At 42.4% G+C, this 21,268-nt stretch overlaps 1 protein-coding gene across 3 annotated transcripts in view; it reads right to left on the reverse strand.

The window, feature by feature from the left end:
- The window catches only part of ZRANB1 (zinc finger RANBP2-type containing 1), a 43,977-nt gene that overhangs the window by 1,426 nt on the left and 21,283 nt on the right, over nucleotides 1–21,268 (reverse strand). For 2 of the 3 annotated variants that reach the window (XM_075216065.1, XM_075216064.1), the window contains 8 exons: nucleotides 13,750–14,583; nucleotides 5,305–5,492; nucleotides 4,798–4,951; nucleotides 4,284–4,355; nucleotides 3,993–4,191; nucleotides 3,652–3,772; nucleotides 1,738–1,867; nucleotides 603–832 (listed from right to left, as the gene is read on the reverse strand). In XM_075216065.1, coding sequence (XP_075072166.1) covers nucleotides 603–832; nucleotides 1,738–1,867; nucleotides 3,652–3,772; nucleotides 3,993–4,191; nucleotides 4,284–4,355; nucleotides 4,798–4,951; nucleotides 5,305–5,492; nucleotides 13,750–14,542 — 1,887 coding nt within the window. In that variant the 5' untranslated portion in view covers nucleotides 14,543–14,583. The remainder of the gene's footprint in view (nucleotides 1–602; nucleotides 833–1,737; nucleotides 1,868–3,651; nucleotides 3,773–3,992; nucleotides 4,192–4,283; nucleotides 4,356–4,797; nucleotides 4,952–5,304; nucleotides 5,493–13,749; nucleotides 14,584–21,268) is intronic. The other variant, XM_075216066.1, reaches the window with a different exon arrangement.

Raw genomic sequence — 21,268 nt, forward strand, 5'->3', positions numbered from 1 at the left:
GAGATATGATCATGAGATGTAACTGCACTTTTTATGAAATACGTTCCTTATTTTGTCTCCAACACCCAAATATTAATAAATACACACATAGCTGCGTCCAGCTTAACAAACACTAGATCACAGGTATGCAAAACAAGTAAAATAGTTGAATACCCAAAAGACAAGTATAAATATGATCAGGGCATCATACAAAAGATAAAATGTCATTAACAAGTTGAAAAATCTGTTCTAGACAGAAGAAAACAAAGCATTACCGATAACATTAACAAATATACATGTAAAAGACAAAACCTGAAACGTCTGTGGAATATTGTATATGAAAAAAAAGACAGATTGTATCGAGGCAAAAATCCAAACCCAGGATCATCTGACTGGAAAGACGAAAAAGGTTTCCTTATACGCGCTATACCATAGAATACTGTTATGCCCGTTTCTGGCCTGGCGGTATACAGACCGCTTTGTGAGTTTGTGAAAATGGTTAATAGCTCTTTTATAAAGCCAGCAACTTCTTCTCATGGGCCGCCAGGCCTAAAATATAAGACTTCCACAAGAACTGGAACCTAGAACACAACATTATAAGCAGCGAAACGCGCCCGGCTCACCTCTTGCGCAGACAGGAAGTGAATGTGCAGGAGTTTCCTTTCACTGTCCACCAGTGGAAGAAATGTAACCGTTACATCGTCATCCGTGTTTAGATTTGCACCAGCCCCACGATTGTCAAAGCCATCATTCTCCATGGCTACCAAGGCCGAGAAGTGGCCCCTCGTGTAGCCCAAAGCGATCGGGCTTTTCCAGCAGAAACTCTGCTCCCACAGCAGCGGTAGGTAGACTCCTAATAATGACAGAGGGATGTTACCTCAATCTCAACATAGAAATTGCAGCTAGGAGAACACTTCGCATACAACCTCCGTTTCAGCTTCAACCTAAACTCTTAGAGCTGGAGGTAGCAGCTCTTTTATCACCTGTTTGTGCGAGTGTAACAGACAGGCTTTTATTAGTGTTATTTGATTAATAAATGATGTTCCTTAACCTATATAAGCAGCAGGATTAATCCAGCTGTAATCTGTACACAATCTGTATACACAAGGTTCTGTAGTAACCTCGCAGCTATGTCACAGGAAATAATATTTTAGCATTTTTGTATCTGAGGTGCACACAAAGATCACCTATGCTTTAACTACTGCATTTACTTTCAGAACCATAGCTGCGATGTTACTGCGGAACCTTGAGGCTAACAAACGGCCCCTACGTTGTCAGGAAACAATTAGATATTTATACACTAGCCTTTAGTTACACCATCCACATGGCCATGCAGTGTATTCGCTATGTGGTGAATACCATTTGAAGAGGATTATGAATAGGAATCACTGATCCCACTGTGAAAAATCAGCAATACTGTTCATTTTTTCAAAATAAGTGACAGACAAACATTAACAAAAAAAAATCCCCCACAAAGCAGTATTTATGGTTAGAGAATGAAAAACTAAACCTATGTAGATGAAAGCTCTTACAGATCAATTATTCAGGGTCTTAAACCTATTCAAGCTGTATCCACCATGGGCACGTTTCCAAATACTTGAACATAAAGTACAGTAATTTGAAAGGCCAAAGGTTGCGAGAGGTAAAGAACAGGACTGGAATATGTACATACCCATGGACACACACGGCATTGTTTTAGGCAAAGTAGATTAACACAATCGTCATGCAGTGATAGGAGCCTGTAAAGGTTGGTTGTACCTTGAAAGCGAGTGTATCCCAATGTCTCTCCGCGGAAGCTCTTGTAATATTTCACTCCATATACTATGATTGGTCTTCTAAGAATATGCGCAAGAACAAAGATGTGCGTCTGTTCCAGGCTGGCCCCTGGCTGCGACACAAGGATGATAAACAATGTGAGAGGTGCAGACCTCTCTATAAGCAGCACTAACCAAGATTGTTCAAGTGGACTAAAGGGGATTTTTACTTGTAATGCAATAATATCTTCCAAATGCTCACTATGGGGGTGACGAATCACATTTATACTGAGCCATTTTGTTACAGGGAACTATGAAAAGATTTTTCATAACAAGATCTTAAAAACAAAAACCCCCCCCAAAAAAAACACAAAAAGGCTAAACTTATCCACAAACAATTTACGATACCGTTGAGATGTTAAAGAGTGAGATCATCATTATGACCGTATAATATCCCCACACACATACCGATGCTATGGACAACTGACTGATCACCTGTCTGGTACACTATCCATCTACAATTCAGCCCATAACATATTCCAGACATGTAGTGATATTTTAGTCTCTAGAAATACGATCACACTGCAAATAAAACTTGTCCTGTGTGCAAACCTTGAAGATGGAAGTGCAGCAGCACAGAATTTATTTTATGGGCGATTCCAGCAAACTATTCATATTACTGCTGGAAGCTAAATTATTCTGCACGAGTGTGTGACATTCATGCAGGATGAGTCAGTAACAGGCTAAATAAAGAAGGGACTCAGGGGAGAGGCTGTTTGTCATATTACTGCAACCTGTGGCTCCCCAGCACTGGTGTAACTACAAGCTCCAGAATGAAGCGCATGCCAGCACATTAACCACAGTTGTTTTAGGGATGTTAAACAAAATAAAATCAAGTATACATTTGTCTGCTGGGTTTAGGGGACGACGGGCTTTGCAGGAACTCGCACATTGTACAACCCACCTACTCTGAGCAGGGTGGTAATACTACAGGATAGGTGCACCAGTTACCTGTAAACCACAATGTGATTAGAAGACCGACCTAACCAAGTGTTGCAATTACATTTAAGAAGGTACAGAGCCGACAGATACGAGGAGCCGTCGCTGATCTCAGATGAGGAATTTACATGTCTCTGCTTCTTTAGCCAATAGAGGTGGTTGGAAGACATGGAGCAGGGATGGTAAATAAAGGTGCGATGGATTTGGTATGTAAGATGTAACAGGAGAGCTGAACCCATGCCAAAGCCAGGTCTGGTAAAGCAGTGGGTGACGTTTGTAAAGTGGACGGTACTATGGGACAGGAAGAGAGAGTTTGTATCTAGGAGTTCTATGTCCTGACTGGTGTGTGAGCTTGTAGTGTCCTGTTTTATTCCTTACACTTGTATTAGAGACAGTGCTTTAAGAACATGTATGTTTAATAGCTGTTCTCTTTAGACAGAACAAAGCTAGGGTTTTACCTTGGAGTTACATACAAGTAAGGGCATGGTGTAGGTCTCCTCACATCTACATCATCCGGTTATACCTGGGCCAAATACACTGCAATATAGCAGCAGTTATATACCTCTGTGTGTGGCTACCTTTACTTTATCTGATCACACATCCAGGAGACTCCAGAAAAACTGTTTGTCCTTTATAAAACTGTTGCCTAGATGAAGTGGGATGAATCAATATTCCACCAATCAACTGGCTTGGACGCTATGGATAGATTGTGCGCTAATCACAGGTTTATAAAACGGACCTGAGTGGCAGCTTCCCCAGGTGTAGGAGGTGGAAGCACAGCAGGTTATTTCTATTTGTGAACCTTTTAGCGCACAGGTGTAACCACAACACCATCACCACAAACAAAGGTCTGACTGCCAGGATCTTGTTGTCTAGTTACACAATCATCCACACATCATAGTGAGATTCCAGCACTTACCTGGCTTGCAAGTGACAGAATAAAAGCCCAGTCCTCCTGCCACTGTTCCTCTCTCAGAGAGAAATGTAATCCGAAGCTCTGGGAGTACCAAGACTCCCATTCCTTCCAACGGCTGTAAAACCTGCACAGAAAACGCACAGCAAGTCAGACACGCGTGGACTCCTACAGAACCAGCTACTCTGGTCACACTAATCCAGTGACAACACTTGTGACGAGCTACCACAAGGGGGCAGCAGTTATGAATATCTGACAGAGCATGAAGTGCTGACCAGACGTCACTCTACAAAAATGCAGACTTACGTGTCTGATTGATCAATGCTAATAAGCAAACAAGGGCTTACCAGTGGGAGCAGTCGTGGAGGCTGTCGTGTAGAGCCTTCCGTAGCACCGAGTCTTTGTCATAGATGCCCCAGGTTGCTTGTAGTACAGAGTCCAGCAGGCAGTCACCTGCAGTGCGGTTCCAAAGTGCATAAAGTCTGCTGTCCAGACGGGTCCCCAGCTCCAGTGACCAATTAATAATAGGAGATTCCTCCTCTAGCTCTGAAAAGCAGACAGACATGTATTGGACAGTGCAGCACACATCTCAAGGCAATAATTATTACTAAGCCTGGGAGTATGCATCTAAAACTTACCCTTCTGCACATCCCGGTCCAGAACTTCATCAAACAGTTTCTCCTGGACAGGGGGAGGCAGATCTTCTATGTCTGCAGAGGGAGAAGAGCTGGTCAGTCACTGCTATAACAATGCTGGTGGGAACCACATTACATATGTATTGAGGCAGGCCCTAGCTGTGTACAGGGCTACATCTAATATTACATGGGGATATCAGCGAGACAACACAGCTGGGTAGTTAGTATCCCGTTACTGATCTCTCATTTGTCTTGGGTAGAAACAGACTCTCTAATGTGAAGATACCAACATTTAGGACCCCCAAGTCATAGCTGTTAACCTAATACCCCGCTTCCCATCTCAGAGACCATCATAGCTGCTGCAAAGTCCTACCGGTCTCCCCTACGTCATCCGGGAGAACTGTTAGGAGACAACACAGCAGCTGTGTCAGTCACTGTGGGAGGATTTCCTACTGAAATGCTAGGACGAGGCCTTCGCTGTACGTTTACCCCAGTGCCTCTCTGGCTGGATCCTCACCTGCGGGTAACGTGAAAGTCACCAGGTCAGTCAGGAAGTAACAAGCGAAGTCACCTTTCCTCTGGTGCATGGAAGCTGCTATTTCCCTCCTGATTTGCTCGGTGAGCTCAGGACACACCATGGCTGGGATACATTTGGCTGCATGCTGCGACACCTACAAAGGCATTAAACCATTGTCACACAATGGAACATTTGCCCTCAGGCAATATATAACATTATACTGCTACTCTGGTAACACACTTTCTTCTAGCTTCTGGAAACACTAAATTTAATGCACATAATGCTGTGCGCCAGGAATTTTCATGAAATATTTAGCACATCAAATATTTATATATATTACATGATACACTCTGTAAATAAGAAGGTCAGTCCACTTTAACACTATAGCGAGTTGGCACTGGGCATGACGTGGCCAAAGGACGAGAGACATTGGTAACACTCGTATAAGCAGCAGGAATAGTCTTTGTGAGTGCAGGAAGGGATTAGGGGACGGCCCTGGCTGCTCACTTCTGTCAGAAGTATGGCCAGCATGTCCTGCCTCTGGAAGCGAATAGACAGGTGCACCAGAGTGTAACCCACATCAAAGGCCGACGGACGGTTCAGTAGACGAACTTCATCGGCGGAGAGTTGACGAGCGATGTCCCCTCCTGACGTCTTGTAGGCTTCCACTGCAGATAGATCACCCTCTACAACACCTGGAAAACAGGACACATAACTGTAACAAGCTATAACTACATATAGTATCAATCTACTATACAAGCTGACCCATATATATAGGCATTACACAATCCTACCAATCCTGCCACTGGCGGATTCTACTGATTGTTCAACTACATCTCGTAAGTGCAAATTAATTTCACCAATTGTTAGATATCCCAAGTGACTATATACAAAAGGATAATTCCACCAAAGACTCATAATAAAACTCGGACCCAGATGTTTACTCAACTAGTGTCTGTCAATCTAGAGGGGGGGGGGGGGTGGAGATGGTCTTCTGTCAAACAAGCAGTGTTGTTGGTTCTCCGACACGCTGCCAGCGGGAGCACGAGAATCAGCAGTGGGTGCATGCGGCTGGGGAGCCACTACTTAGCCTGAATGCCAGGGAATGTGTAGCATTCTGTAGAAGGATGTAGTTGGAGAGACTATATAGGTTTTAGAGGAATTTGGTAGGAATGCAGAATTTATCACACAGAGGTTACACTGTGCTACGTAACAAGAGTTGTTATTGACTACATCACTGTGGTGCTATAGCATACGCATCACAGGAGAATGTCTTCTCTCACACTGGTACTCTGCACTTAGACCTTATATAACAAGGTGGTTGGTGTCTTCTCACTACCATATGCCTGATTAATGCACACAGACTGTGATGTCCCAAGTTATAAACACAATTCTGATATTATCCTTTTGATATCTGTATAATGTCAAGTAAAATAAATTGCTTTTTCAGAAAATTTAACCCCAAGGCCATTTGCAGTGTAAATTAGGAATAAAGCTACATTAATATGACAGGTTTGTCTTCACGATATTGAATGGCTATCACTCAACAAGATGCACTTACACGTTAACACAAAGCCATGGGCTAACCCAATATTAAACAATACACAAGGAAGCAGGGACTGTGACTTCCCTTCACAACCACCTGCTCCTAGTGAACTGACAGAACATGGTCTATCTGTGGGTGATAGACGCACATCAAGGGCTCCCAATAACCACACAGGACCAGCAAATCCAGGATGAAACACAACGTAAGACATGTCTGGCAGAGACCTGCAGATGGCCGCCTTCTACACTGCAGCAGGATTATACACAGACATTTTATAGCTTCACAGACAGAAAACAGAGCTGTAATTCTAGCTGGAACGCTCTTAATGCCTATGGCTCCGCAGCTTCAAAACACAGGATAATGGACACAGACATGGTTTGTTTACTAATGGAAACCAAAGTGGATAATAGGAATACAGTGGTGACAATTCACAAGTGAGAACGCTGGGCCTTAGATGTAATGGTAAGCTGTGCATGACGCATTACGGTTTACACATCAATCAGTGCACAAACCACTCGGCATTTAAACCATGACCTCATTTTATTCTGCAAGAACGTTTTAAAAAAACATTATAAAAATCCTCCCTGTGATCCCTGTTTAGTGTTCATATTGCAGGGTTGGACATATCCCTGTCTCCTTAGCAGCTAAGAAACATGCCCTGGTGACTGGAGCATGACTACAGCAATACGAGATGCAGTGGTGGATCCGGAACTGCACTTCTGTATCCACCAGGAACCCCACAAGCCAGGTTTCCTTAGACAGCAGCGCACACCACCACCGTGCCTGTGAGCAGTCACTTCAGGAACAGGAGCTTCCCCGGAGAGGAACAGGAGCCAGATGTCAATATGGATACGAGCACCGACTGGCAACCTAGTTGTGGGGATTACATGTTGGCCGGTGTTCGGAACAAAGCTACATTAAAACACATCACAATATCATACGTTAGAATGGCTAACAAGCTGGAAAAATTGGGCAAGGCTTTGAGGCCTGTACATAAAAAGGTGATTAATATTGGACATTCCAGTATTTCAAAATTCCAGCATACAAAATTAAATAAATAGCACAGATGTGTGAGAGTTTCAGGAGTTTGTTAGAAGTGGAGATAAGAGTTTGAGGAAGTGAAGGGACTATATGCATAGGAGCCTCTCATGGATGATATGAGCACAATAGTGTATGCATACATGCATGCAGTATCTTTGCCTTTTTAACGCTTCTATACCCCATGACAGTATCTAGGCAGAAATCAGACAATTGTCAAATAAATCCTGATGACAGTGCCTAAGTCATACTTACCAAATTTCTGTTGGTGAAATCCGGGAGCCTGCAGAGGAGGTGGGCGTGACGGGGGGCGGGGCTCCAAGTGACGTCATTTTGGACCTGCCCCCATGACGTGATGACGCAAAATGCGTCATTTGACAGCGGGGGGCGGGGCCAAACACCGCGATTCACCGGGAATCGCGGCGTTTGGGACTTAATTCTGCCCACTTCACTAGGAAGTGGGCAGAATTATCCAGATGCGGGGGATTGCCACACTCGCCCGGGAGCCCGGGAGACTCTCGCAAAATGCGGGAGTCTCCCGGATATTTCGGGAGAGTTGGCAAGTCTGGCCTAAGTGTGAGTGACCCCCAGGATATCTCCTGCAGCTACAAGACAAACCAATGCGGCTGGAGGTAATGTAGGTAGGCATTTTAACCCCCAATATACTAAATAGTTTATCTTCAGTTACACAGAAACAGTATATAAACTTGTTACTTGCATCTTTTAAAAACGCCAGATAAAACGGCAATTTATTGCATTTCACATCAAGTGTGCTCTACAGCATGCAACATCTTCTAAAATAGATTATAACCATCTAATATAAAAACAACCAAAAAACAAAACACAGCAACAGAAAACCAGACAGTTACTGCGAGAGCTGCTGTCTCATGCTGTGATAGTGAAAGGAACAAGATCTATCTGGATACCGAGGCTAAAATCACCATAAAACACCAATAGCTAGATTTACTAAGCTGCGGGTTTGAAAAAGTGGGGATGTTGCCTATAGCAACCAGATTCTAGCTGTCATTTTGTAAAAAAACCACTAAATAAATGAAATCTAGAATCTGATTGGTTGCTATAGGCAACATCCCCACTTTTTCAAACCCGCAGCTTAGTAAATCTAGCCGCAAGTGCTTACAGCATAGTAAAATAAACAGTAACAGCTACAGTTCCAACAGCAGAATATTAAAAATGACGACTTTCTTTTAATGCCAAGTTTCATCCTCAAAAGCAGATATACAATACATGCAAAGAAAGAAAAAAAAAAAAAGACAAAGAAAAAAGGAGACGGTTTACTAGTTGGAGGTGTTCTTTAAATGTAATATTATACCATTTAATGATTGTGCTCCTTGAAAAGACTGATGTAACATATGATTAATAAACACTGAGAAGTGATGGTTATAATCTACATTACACTTTAATTGAACATTGTCATCAAATTGTATCATTGTAAATCCCATTGCTCAGTAAAGTGCACCATGGATGCACCTCTAGAGACCTGTAATATGACTTCATAGCAGTTCTGAAAACAGTGATTGACTATGAATGTATAGTATATTGCAGCTGACATATTGATGATTTTGGAACATGGAGACTATTTAAATGACAATCAAAAGTCATGTGTTTGTGCATATCTTCAATTCTTGCATTTACATTTTTCAAAAGAAAATAAAAAGAATACGAGCCCAGACTGAATGCTTCTTACACGAATTGCAGCTTTGCGATGGTTAATCGAAAACCAATTCTGTCACTTTGCGTCCTACAGAGATCCAGACTATATACTATATTAGAAGCTGCGTGTATGACCTGATCGTTAAGGAAGGCTCCCAGGAAGCAGCGCTCAGTTTAATTACCAGGCTGGCAATAAACTGACGTTTGCACAACTAAAAACATCCTGCAAAATCTAGTCAGACAGGACTGCACTGAGGACTCCCAGTTTACACTACGCAAATATACCATCAACAGCAGCAAAGGTTTACTCTAGTATTTTATGCCAACGTATTAACTATTCTATTGGATATATAACAAGACAAAAGTCCACATTTATAAACAGGTTTATTTTCCCTTTAAAAACTATCTGAAGTTAGGCAGCCTTTTTATTTATAAACTTGTATTTTGCAGTCTTGCAACTTATAATAAAAAAACACTTCTAAAATGATCAGACCAGACAGATTTAGTACAACAGGAAAGTTATTTTCTTGTTCTAGGTCAGGCCTGACCAACCTGTGGCTCTCCAGGCGATGTAACACTACAACTCCCAGCACACCCCGACAGCCATCGTCTGGTCATCTACTGGCAAAGCCTGCTGGGGTTTGTAGTTTCCCACACCTGGAGAGCCACAGGTTGGTCAGACCTGCTCTAGGTAATGACCCCGCTCTGCACCCTGCATTGTATTGAACTGTATCCAGAGCATCAATCACACATCCTAGGGCAAAAAATTATCAGTTTACATATTATTTGGCTGCGAAGGACAGGAGGAAACCAGAAAGATAATGTATTAAGTAAAAGTTTCAGGGGGTTTCCTAGGAAGCTGGAACAGTGCAGGCAGTGTTGGAACAGGGCTGGTGTGTGGGTGCGTCCATTCACTTACACTGTTTTCGGGTCACCAGCATTAAAAGGACATTTAGCAGACAAACAACGGACAATGAATGTCTGCCTTCAATTTCTGGGTGCCCTAAAAATATACAATCACCTAAATTGAAGCCATCTTATTATGTACACAAATAACCCTAATGATGATGAATGCTAGCATTATGTTCCCATCTACAAAAGCACTAGTTTGCATGGGAAGGATGGGGGGACTGGGGGGGGTTCAATCTCAGCAATGTGCACAATATACCTCCGAGAGGGTCTGTGAAGGTAGAGATGTAACTCCGCACCTTTTTCCTTCCACTGGAAAGCAGCATATCGTCACATACACCCACAAAGCTTAAAATTTACCTGTGGCGAAACACTGAAGCCAATAAGGAAAACCCAGCATCACGTGGGAGAGGGTAAGCATTAAAAATGGTGCAAGCAACGTTTCTGAGCCTAATCACTCCCATGAGACAGGGGATGAGCCATCCGCATGCCCTTCAATGGGTCAGCTCTGACGTTAGTGATGTCCAGTTAGTATGTCAGGCATGGTGTCGCTGGCAATCACTCACTAGTGAAGTATGTCTGTGGTAGTGTTGTCTACAGCCCAGGTACATGAAGGAAGTACAAGATATCCTAAAGAGACCTCGCTGCTCTTGTACAAACACCATACACGGGCGTTTGCAATGCATTAAAAAAATAACGCAAGTAAATGATATACAAACATGCCTCTGGCAAAGCAGAATGTTGTTACAAAGACAAGTGGATATACAAATGTCAACACATTAACACATCTCATGGCATTTACAACGCACTCCCATTGAAATTAATGAACATTTTCAACTGTGTTGCCGCAGGTTAAATACACTAAACTGGAAAAAGGCGTTTAAAAAACAAAACAAGCAAGTTAGGCATAAGTAACCTGCTTCTTTTGTTGTTTAAGAAACAGCTTTGTATTTTTTTTATAAGCCAACTTTTATTTTAAATTTAGATGGTCCTTTAACAATACATTTTGAACAAATATATATTTTTTGAACTCTATATTTACTCAGTGGCCACTTTATTAAGTACACCAGGACGTTAATGCAAATATTTAAAAAATCGGCCAAACATGTGGCAGCAACTCTGCATAAAGGCATGCAGACATGGTCAAGACGTTTAATTGTTGTCCAGATCACCAGAATGGGGAAGAAATGTGATCCAAGTGACTTTTACCCTGGAAGGATTGTCGATGCCAGACGGGGTGGTTTGAGTATCTCAGAAGACGCAGATCTATTGGAGTTTTCACACACACACACTTCATTCAGAATGAAAAATAAATAAATCCATCTACTGAGCAACAGTTCTGATGTGAAAATGACTTGTTAATGATGGAGGTCAAAAGGACAATGGATGGACTGGTTAACCCAACAGTAACTGAAATAAGCGTGCCTTACATTAGTGGTATGCAGAAGAGCGTCTTTGAATGTACAGCACTTCAAACTCTGAAGTGGATAGGCTACAGCAGCAGAAGACCACACCGGGTTCTACTTCTGTCAGCCAAGAACAGGAAACGGAGGCTGCAGTGGGCACACACTCACCAAAACTACTGAATAGTAGTAGATATGAAGAAAGTGGCCCGATTGGAAGAATCCCAGTTTCTGCTGTTACATGCAGATGTAAAGAGGATTTGACATAAAGATGAATAAACGGATCCAACCTGCCTTGTGTGAATAGTGGAGGCTGCTGGTGTAATGGGGAATGTTTTCTTGACATGCATTAGGTCCCTCAATACCAAATGAGCAATGTTTAAATGCCACAGCCTACCTGAGTATTGTTGCTGACCATGTGCCGCAGTCTACCCATCTACTAATGGCTACTTCCAGCAGGATAACTTGTCATGTCAACTCAATCTGGTTCCAGGAGTACAACAATGAAGTCAGTATACTCCAATGGCCTCCACAGTGATCAGATCTCAATCTACTAGATCACCTTGGGGATGTGGTGGAACAGGAGCTCCACAGCATGAATATGCTGCAGACAAATCTATAGCAACTGCGCAATGCTGTCATGTCAGCCAGAACCAGAATATCTAAGGAATGTTTCCAGCACCTAGTTGGATCCATGCCACAAAGAATTGAAGCTGCTTGGGGGTCCTACCCAGTACTAGAAAGAAAAACATAATAAGTGTATATATTTTCCTCTCCTTTACAAACTGTTAACTATGAATATTTAAACACATCTTATAGCAGGAACCAGAAATAAAATGAATATGTTCACAAATAATAAAGGACAAATATACACGATAGGCCTGAAATTCTGACTAATTGATGACCCCATTTGACTACGTGTATGACGGGGTGTGGACAATATAATGTAGACTTGGAGCCAGCAAGATCTTTTGAGGGGCCAGGAAAGGTGCGAATCCATTGAAATGACTCACAAAAGTTAGGTGTGGACAGCAATTATTTAGGCACTGCTGCCTGGCTGGATTTGTTCAGCCCTTTTGTAGGGTCATTGAGACAGTGTCAACAAGATGGGGGCTCAATCAACCAGACTGCCACAAGATTAAGGCTTGTGTGAAGCCACAACACCAGATAACCAGGAGCCCAGTGATTTATATGTACTGAACAAGAGGAAGTGTGAATGTATAATACCAAGTAAGGATTGCAGACAGAGCACACTTAGACTACTGGTTACACAAGCACTGTCTCCTCCAGCAGCTGCTGACTATGATACAGGGAGCTAAGCTATAAATATTCACTGTAATCGGTTGTTCAGAGGCTGTGTGACAACATGGATTTGCAGTAAAAATTTACATAATTTACTACAAAAACAAGAAAAGGGAGGCAAAAAATTAAATAAAAATTCACCGTGACAAAGAGGGGTCAGACTAAGAAAGGAAAGAGCCTGATAGCATGTGCTTAAACAATGGAAAAAAATATATACTTATCAAAATAAAAGTAATAAGCAGCCCACACACTCAGACCCCCGGCTCCACTGAATGCAGAGCTGTGAGTCATAGGCTCTATTTATAGAGGCCCCAGTGATTCCATGCAGCACTACCTCTGGATCGGCAGAGTGCTCCACAAAACGTGTGCGGATCACTCTGCCATTTCCTCACCACTAGCACATTTAGGTAGAAGTAAACATCCGCAGGTCTTTAGGTTCAAACATCCAGCAGCCATTGCGCGCAGCTTGACTGCACTTAGAAGCAAAGTAACCTTGATGCTTCCCAGGAAGCGGAGGTGAGAGGGGGCGGATGACAAAAAGCAAAACAACTCCACATGTCTACACACACTTGTTACAAAGACAATAGCAGACAGATCCAGCTGCTGGCCATTATAGGCTGGAACGGGCGGAGAGCAACCATTTAAAAGGCACATCACAGCATAAGATTTAGGGTGGGTTTTATATAAAAGCTAGGAGTAACATGGACAGTAATGGTTTGAGCTGACTTCTTGGGGAAGCCATGTTTTCCTATGTATGACAGGATTCCTGCAAGTAGCCACATTGAACACATTTTTAAGTACCTATAGCAGTGCTGGCTAACCTGTGACACTCCAGATGTTGTGAAACTACAAGTCCCAGCATACCCTTCCAGCAATAAGCTGCTATATATTGGCAAAGCATGCTGGGACTTGTAGTTTCACAACACCTGGAGTGTCACAGGTTAGCCAACACTGATCTATAGAGATCAACTTCTATAGTAGATTCACTAACCCTTGAGGATGAAACGAAACAATTTAAAAACATATTTACAGCACAATAAATTGAAGACCGCAAAAAGATAACTGGAAATATATAACGCTTACCCACACACGCATTCAAGAATAGCCAGTCCGTCTTCCTCATCCGGTTTTTGATTTGCTTTAATTTTTTGAGGTCCAGTTCCAGCTCATCCTTGCTGCCCACAGCACCGGCTAGCTCAATCCTTTGGAAATCCATCTCAGAATCCCGCTTGGACATAGGTGGAGACCGGCGCTGGGTGTTGCTACTGCTGCACCCACCTCTCCAGCGAGCGCGGTCTTGCTCGTTAATAATGGAGGACGCCTCGTCCGTATCCGCCAGCTCTATAGCATCCATGTTGTTGGGGGTGGGGTGGTCGCACACAACGCATTTTTTTGCTTTGGCACAGTTCTCGTACGTGCAAGCAGAACAAGTCCAGTGCAGACCCTTAATGTTCAGTTTATTGCGGTCATTATATTCCTCACAGGGGTCAATGGGGCTGGGGATGGACCGTAAACCTGATCCCGAGGACTGTGGAGATTCTGTGGGGCTACGTGTCCTACGTTGGGACAAACACTGAGTGCATCGGATGGCTCTTGGCCAGTTCAGGTAGGTGCACATGTGACAGGACCACTTACTGCTATTTTCCATGCTAAATGAGGACTTTACACGTGGCCTGGCGCTGGAATCAGGGCATATTAAGGGACTTCCTCCGCCTCTTTCTATAGTACCCACGTTAGGGGTGCTGCTCTTGAATGGTTCCTCAGTGATGATGGCACCACTGGGTCTCTGGGCACGGCACATGGTACACTTGATAGCAGACGGCCAATTCTCGTAAGTACAATATTCGCAAGCCCACTTTATACCATGCTCCGTCATCGTAACACTCCCAGGGATGGACGGCTGTATCTGTCAGGAAGCTGGAAGACAGACAGAAAATGTACATTAGAAAAAGCCAAGAACAGATAAAAGCTTTTCATGCTAAGTGTTCAGAAATTACGTATTCATAATAGGTATTCCCCAAGGCAGTGTGAACATTAGCAAAAACACCAGCTAAGCACAGGACACCAAACATTCAGGTATTCAGGTTACGTTTAACCCATTGTTACCCATTTATACAAAGAGCTTACTGGATCCTCAGGAAATAAAATGTGAGCACCACAGTTCAGTCTCAACCCAAACACCTATACAGATCTGAAAGTCCATAAGTTGTTCCCTTAGCTTACAAATGCTCTTACATTGGCACCAGACTGCCTCAGAGTGGAACCATTAAAGCGTACTTCTCGCCTACACTGTGGACGCAGCCATTCTGTGGGCTGAACCCGCATGAGCAGGCATAGCAACTAGTCCCTAGGACATTGGGGCATCACACAAGCCCTTTAATCAAATTAAGATTGAGTTTAAGTGTCAAAATAAAATTCCTGCAAACATGACGAGCCAGGACATTGCTTCAAAATTTTAGCACAATGTAATAAGATAGTTTTCCCACATCCGCGTCTCAAAAGTCACAATTTAGCATGTATATATATTTTTTTACCATTTTCCCCAACGATTCTATTCAATATAATAGACTAAATAACTTGTCTGTAAAGAAGCAGAGCCCAAACATCACAAGAATGATCACAGCTCTGTTCCATTTGTTGCTGGCAAAGCCCATGCACAACATTAATAAATATGACAGGCTCATATCTAGAAGTCTCAGAGTCCAACTAGGGAGCAGGATAGAGACAATACGCGCCAAGCAATGTTGGGAAAGCCTTGTATTTTTATTTGTGGCTGTAGGATGAGACAGTTAGCCCCGCAGTGCGACATGCAGCTTGGGACCATGACAACTACTGAAAAGTATTAGCAATCAGAACGTTCAATGTATGAATGTCTTTTCATATAGAGACAAATTGACAACAATCTGCCTGCATTAATGCGACAGGAGCCTCACATCAATACCCAGAGGAAGGAGCAGGGTCCCCAGTAGCACAATTTAACTCAGTCTTGGCTTGCCTCTGTTCCCCACCTCACATAAGGACACAAAAATGTACCAACTACTGTAACTGAAGATATTAGAAGGGGGAGGGGAGTGATGAAAATGGTGGTTGGTGTGTCGCCAGGAAGCTCTATTGCGTGGCGGTCGCCAGGATGCTCTATTGCGTGGCGGTCGCCAGGATGCTCTATTGCGTGGCGGTCGCCAGGATGCTCTATTGCGTGGCGGTCGCCAGGATGCTCTATTGCGTGGCGGTCGCCAGGATGCTCTATTGCGTGGCGGTCGCCAGGATGCTCTATTGCGTGGCGGTCGCCAGGATGCTCTATTGCGTGGCGGTCGCCAGGATGCTCTATTGCGTGGCGGTCGCCAGGATGCTCTATTGCGTGGCGGTCGCCAGTTCTCATTTGGTCTCAGCGGTTACTAGAACGCTACATAGTAGTCAAATGGGGCTGGTAGAGGTTTGTATTTGATGATGGTTTTTTACATCAAATTTTCGTTAATTTTATTGTATATACATGCCTGTGCTATGGCGATAGTTTTATCTGGCTATACTGTAGTGTTGAAACTAAGGAGCCTAAATGTTAGCCAAAAATTGTGTTGTGTTGCAAAATATTTACTATTTTCGAAACAAGATTCCAACTTCCCAGATGCTAGCTAGAGGACAAAGCTGCAAGAACAAGCATGAGAGAAAAGCTGGTAATCCAAGCAGCAATTACAGGTAAGAGAACAGCATAATCTGTATAAATCTGAATGCTGGAGAAAACTCCTGAACATTCATCAGCAGTATTCCTATAAGCCTACACATTTGTGGTGGTTCTGGTGGGGAATGCTATGGGGGTATTCCACTAGGGTGGCCGGAACCCTTAATCAGGCCCTACGTATAATTTACAGTAAGAAGTACATTATCTCAAAGATAATTCAGAGCGTAAAATAACTGCCTGCCACTGCCACGTGGGAGGCCTATTATCTACATTTGGAGGGAAACCTAAAGTGGACAACAACAAAAAAATTGAAAACATCTATGTGGATTCAGCTTTCCTCAATTAGAGGAGCGTTGGCAGGCCCGGAGTCCCATGTCTTGTCTCAGTCCCCCCCCCCCCTCCTCCCTTATGTCCCATCCACTCCTTCCCTTCCTCATTACAATACAAATAGACCTCACACTGATCATTCAATAGTTTAGTATAATATAATATGTTGATACAGATCTGACCTCCTATCTGACCATATACTTTACTTGCCTTCGTTTTTGTGTACATTCTCCTGTGCTTTAGCTGGGGCTGCTACACAGCCACCTCCAGATATATATACGGTCACCTATTTTGGCTTTCTACACTGTGTGTATACATTGTGTGCTAGCACTCTATAAAGTTATCAAAAAAATAAAAATATCTACTCTACACACAAATCAGAGCACACAAGCAGGCAGCTGCAGAGTTCAGAAGACAACCTCCATACCCCTATATCGTTATAATACTGTTACTAATTGGGAACAGTTATCTCAAAAATTAAAAACCATCAACAATCAAGAGTAAAGTTAGCGTCAACTAGCACCATAACAGCGACCACAAGTGAGTGTTCTGTAGCTGCTTGCCTGTCATTTTGCGGCTATAATTTGGATAGTATATTTTGTATAATTTTGCTGCTCAAACAAATGCAGTGTTATTGTAATACAGAAATATGAACTATGCATTAGCAATAATCAAAAGGACCAAAATGTTCCCTCTCTCTTTCCCCAGCAAGCCGACAGTTTTATTCATGATTCATTCTGTTTGTGTCCTCTCTTTATCTTAATAAGGCATGGAAACTGCTTGAATGCATAAAACATTATTAAACTGTATAAAACAAAAGACTGTCAAATGCAATGTGGTGTTTTAATTCAATTTACAAGGCTAGTTGAAAACAAAAAGTTAAGAAAACTATGTATTTGGAGACGGAAAAAAATGTCAGTTGAGGGATATAAATGTAAACTGTCAGAGTTTTACTAATGAACACAAAGTAACTGAATACAGCAAATATTATATTTAGCTAGGAAAGAATACCAAACTAAACCAAGGCTAAAACTTTGTTCTTTCACTTTTTACCCTGTTGACAACTACGCTATAAGCTACTAAAAAAAATACAAAATACCCCCCAAAAAATAGAAATACCCAAAATCATCCTAATACCCAAAACACACACAAAGTTTAACAGAAATACCCCCCCCCCCCCCCCCCAAAAAAAAAAACTAAGTGAGGTCTTTGAAGCTGAGACTGAAATCTGATTGCTGGATAGAGTCAGACACCTACCAGCCATCCGACACTTACATAGAAACCAGGTGCCCTTCTCCGTTACAGTACAACAACCCCCCACAACACTGGAAACCAGAGACACTCGCTGTACTTTACCAGGATGTTACAAACCTTTAGTAACAGACCTACAACGGTTATACAATGAGGACATTACCCAATAATCAGCCTATCCATGTACTAGAAACTAGTGACAACACTGGTACTTTGACGCCTCAGTGGTGTCAGTAGTCATAGAACCCGCTGCATTCCCATGGTGACAGGTCCACTACAGTATCGCTGTATAAAATATTTCGCAAGTAAACACTAGAAAGGAAAAGGCAGACTGGGTGGACCGAGAGGTTTGAATCCCCAATAGGTCTAAACACATTCAATCATCACCTGCAAAACAAAAACACGAAATGTACAGACTGTGCCGTTTGGATCAATTACAAAAACCTCAAGGTCAGAATAAAAGTTTATATTTTGAGACAAGCGGCTAAATCATCTATAAAAACAATGAGCAGGAGACAGCTCAGAGAAATTGCTGCTCTAACAGTGTTGTCTTGTGTGGGTCTCTTACCAGACTAGTGATTCTTGCAAGTGGTTTAGGTAACAAGTTAGAGAGCAGCTATCTCGAGTCTACAGGGTGAAATATACGGCCAGACATTCTGCAAAGTATAACTACACGGTTGCAACACTTTACTAGGTCTAGCTACATAAAATGACATTAAAAAGAACATGCCTCTAAACTTCAGCTATAATAATGTTGACATACATTAAAAAAAAAAAAAAAAAAAAAGAACCTAGGCCACTAAAACAAACCAGATATAGTATAAGCAGCATGATTGGTAAACATTAAACAACATGAACAGTAAAGGAAAGATGTGCACTTTCACCCATGCAGAAAATATGCACCACAATGGCTGCTCCTACTTCACTTATAATACATATTATACCTACACATTCCTGTACAGACTAGAAATCCAACAGTTATACAGTCAGAAAAAGCAGTAGAGTAACAGCCAGATTTCAGCAGGAAGTAACAGTCATGGCTGGTGCTCAAAGATACTGCACAATAGCACATAGGGCACAAAAATGGCACATGGGCCCTTAAATATGGCAGGATTAGAAAAAAAATAAATGTATCCATAAGTCAGAGATGGTGACAAAAGTTTGCAGCCAGTAAGTTTGTAAAAACACCACAACCTAAACACCAGCATTCAGTGCATGCTGCAAGCACAGCACCTCTAGTGCCCAATGCCAGGAGATTCCAGCAGAGGTTTACTCATTTTCCCCCTACTCTGCCAGCAACCGTGACTGCCGCTTTTTGTAGAGTTCCCTCCGGCTGGCAAAAGCAGCAGAGATTTGTATTTGCAGCGCCTCTTAGCGTCTGCTGTGGAGAATGGCTGAGCATGGTTCTGACCAGCAGTGACTTTCAGCTTGGGATAACAAAACTCGGTCAATGGAACTCTTGGTTCTCCGTACTGTGAGAACTTGTGCCCAGTGCAGGCCGGGACCATCAGACTGATGGAAGTGCGCCAAGCAATGCTTTATCCACCGGTGCCCAATTGTATGGGTATATTTTCTAGTCACAAAGGTAACCAGTATTTGCCCTGTGAAAAGGGTTATAGTAACAGACAATTACACAAAAGGGAAGAGTTGCTTTAGGTTTACCCTTTGTCAGATACCTAAACATGCTTAGTAAATAAGCTTATTTCTCCACAATATTTCTTCCTCCTTTAGCTCTTCTCACTTCCTCTTAGGTTTCTCTGTGACTTCTAATTCTCTTCTAATCTACTGTACAGGATTTATTTCTTTGCAGTGTAGTACCATGATATAGCCCACAGAGGTCACTAATACTATTGTAGCAAAAGGGATTTCTAAACCATGAACAATTGTCAGCCACATACACAGCTAATGGCTTCACCTTCAAATAAGAACATTCAACATGCAAGGATATAAACACTCAGTCATGCAAATCACAGTAATGCAAATTTCTATATTTAATCCACAGGCCGTTTCCTCAACAAGCCATTTTAATTTGATACAAGTTGTGGAAAAATACATATATACTTAGACAGTATCTTGATTGGACAGAAAGAGAGAAATGTGTTACCAGGGCACTCACAGTCGATTAATTTAATATATAATGACCGAGTGTTGCGGTAACACATTTCTCTCTTTCTGTCCAATCATTGTAATTTAATCAATGTGTGGGTGCACCTATCCTCCATGTCTCACGCACAATAGAAATTACCATAATGAATGGATGACTTGAAAATTAAGGAGTAAGGAGGAAATCAGTCTACCCGGTGCGATATATATCTCCTTTACAGTATCTTGCAGACAATTCTGCAGTTGCCAAACCTATCAACATATAGAGAACATTCACATGCCGAGTGTAAGACCCCAGCAGTACCATTAGATTGACCCGGTGCAGAGGGTTAACAGCTGTGCAGAACTCAGAGCACATGGTTTATATTTGTATAGAAATAGGCCAGGACGGTCACTCCCAAAAGAGTTGTCGATTGTAAAGTATCGTGTCACAATGTACTTGTAGGTGAGCAATGGTACTGTGATCCGCAGCTTCCAGTAAGCCGTAGAGCAGTAGTAATGATACATCTCACACTGTCATAACAGGACAACTCTGCTACCAGCAACTGTACAAACCAAGGAAGGACCTGTAACATGATCAATTCCTATATCACCCTAAGGGGCATATTCAATTGTCCACAGTTTCCGCCGCGTAAAAAACTATTAGCGGTATTACGGTAATAGTAAGCCGTGTTTCAGCTCGCAGCTCCCTGAGCTGAAATCCAGCGAGAAATGTACCGTAATAACGGTATTTACACGCACTATTACCGTAATGATGGTAATGGTGCGCGGGGCACGTTACTTTTGGCTGTAACGCCAACAATTGAATATGCACCTTCGACTCTAAACTAGAGATCAAATGCAACTTCTCTTTCCAGCTAATTTTATGTAACACATAAAAAAAAAACCACACCAAAGCAGCATTGATAACTACCAGTACAGCAAAACAAAATCTAGTGTTAGATAAGATACTTTACAAATTACTTATCAGAACATATAAGGTCTTTAGTCTAGGACTTATTCCTTTACAATGATTTGTATCTTTGAATTATTTAACCTGAAGTTTCCTACTGTATATTTTATTGTGCTATACAGCTTTAATTACTATGTATCACAGGCGGAACTCCGCATCTGGGATAACAATTTAAGTGCCATCCAAGAGTCCTCTGCAATGCATTTATTAACCCATACAGTGATACTTGTCAGAAAGGCGTATACACACACACACTGTGTTAACTAATCAGTGCCAACTCCCAGTGCTGGCTT

This window comes from Mixophyes fleayi, chromosome 6 (assembly GCF_038048845.1).
Source record: "Mixophyes fleayi isolate aMixFle1 chromosome 6, aMixFle1.hap1, whole genome shotgun sequence".
In the NCBI taxonomy this organism is placed as follows: Eukaryota; Metazoa; Chordata; class Amphibia; order Anura; family Limnodynastidae; genus Mixophyes; species Mixophyes fleayi.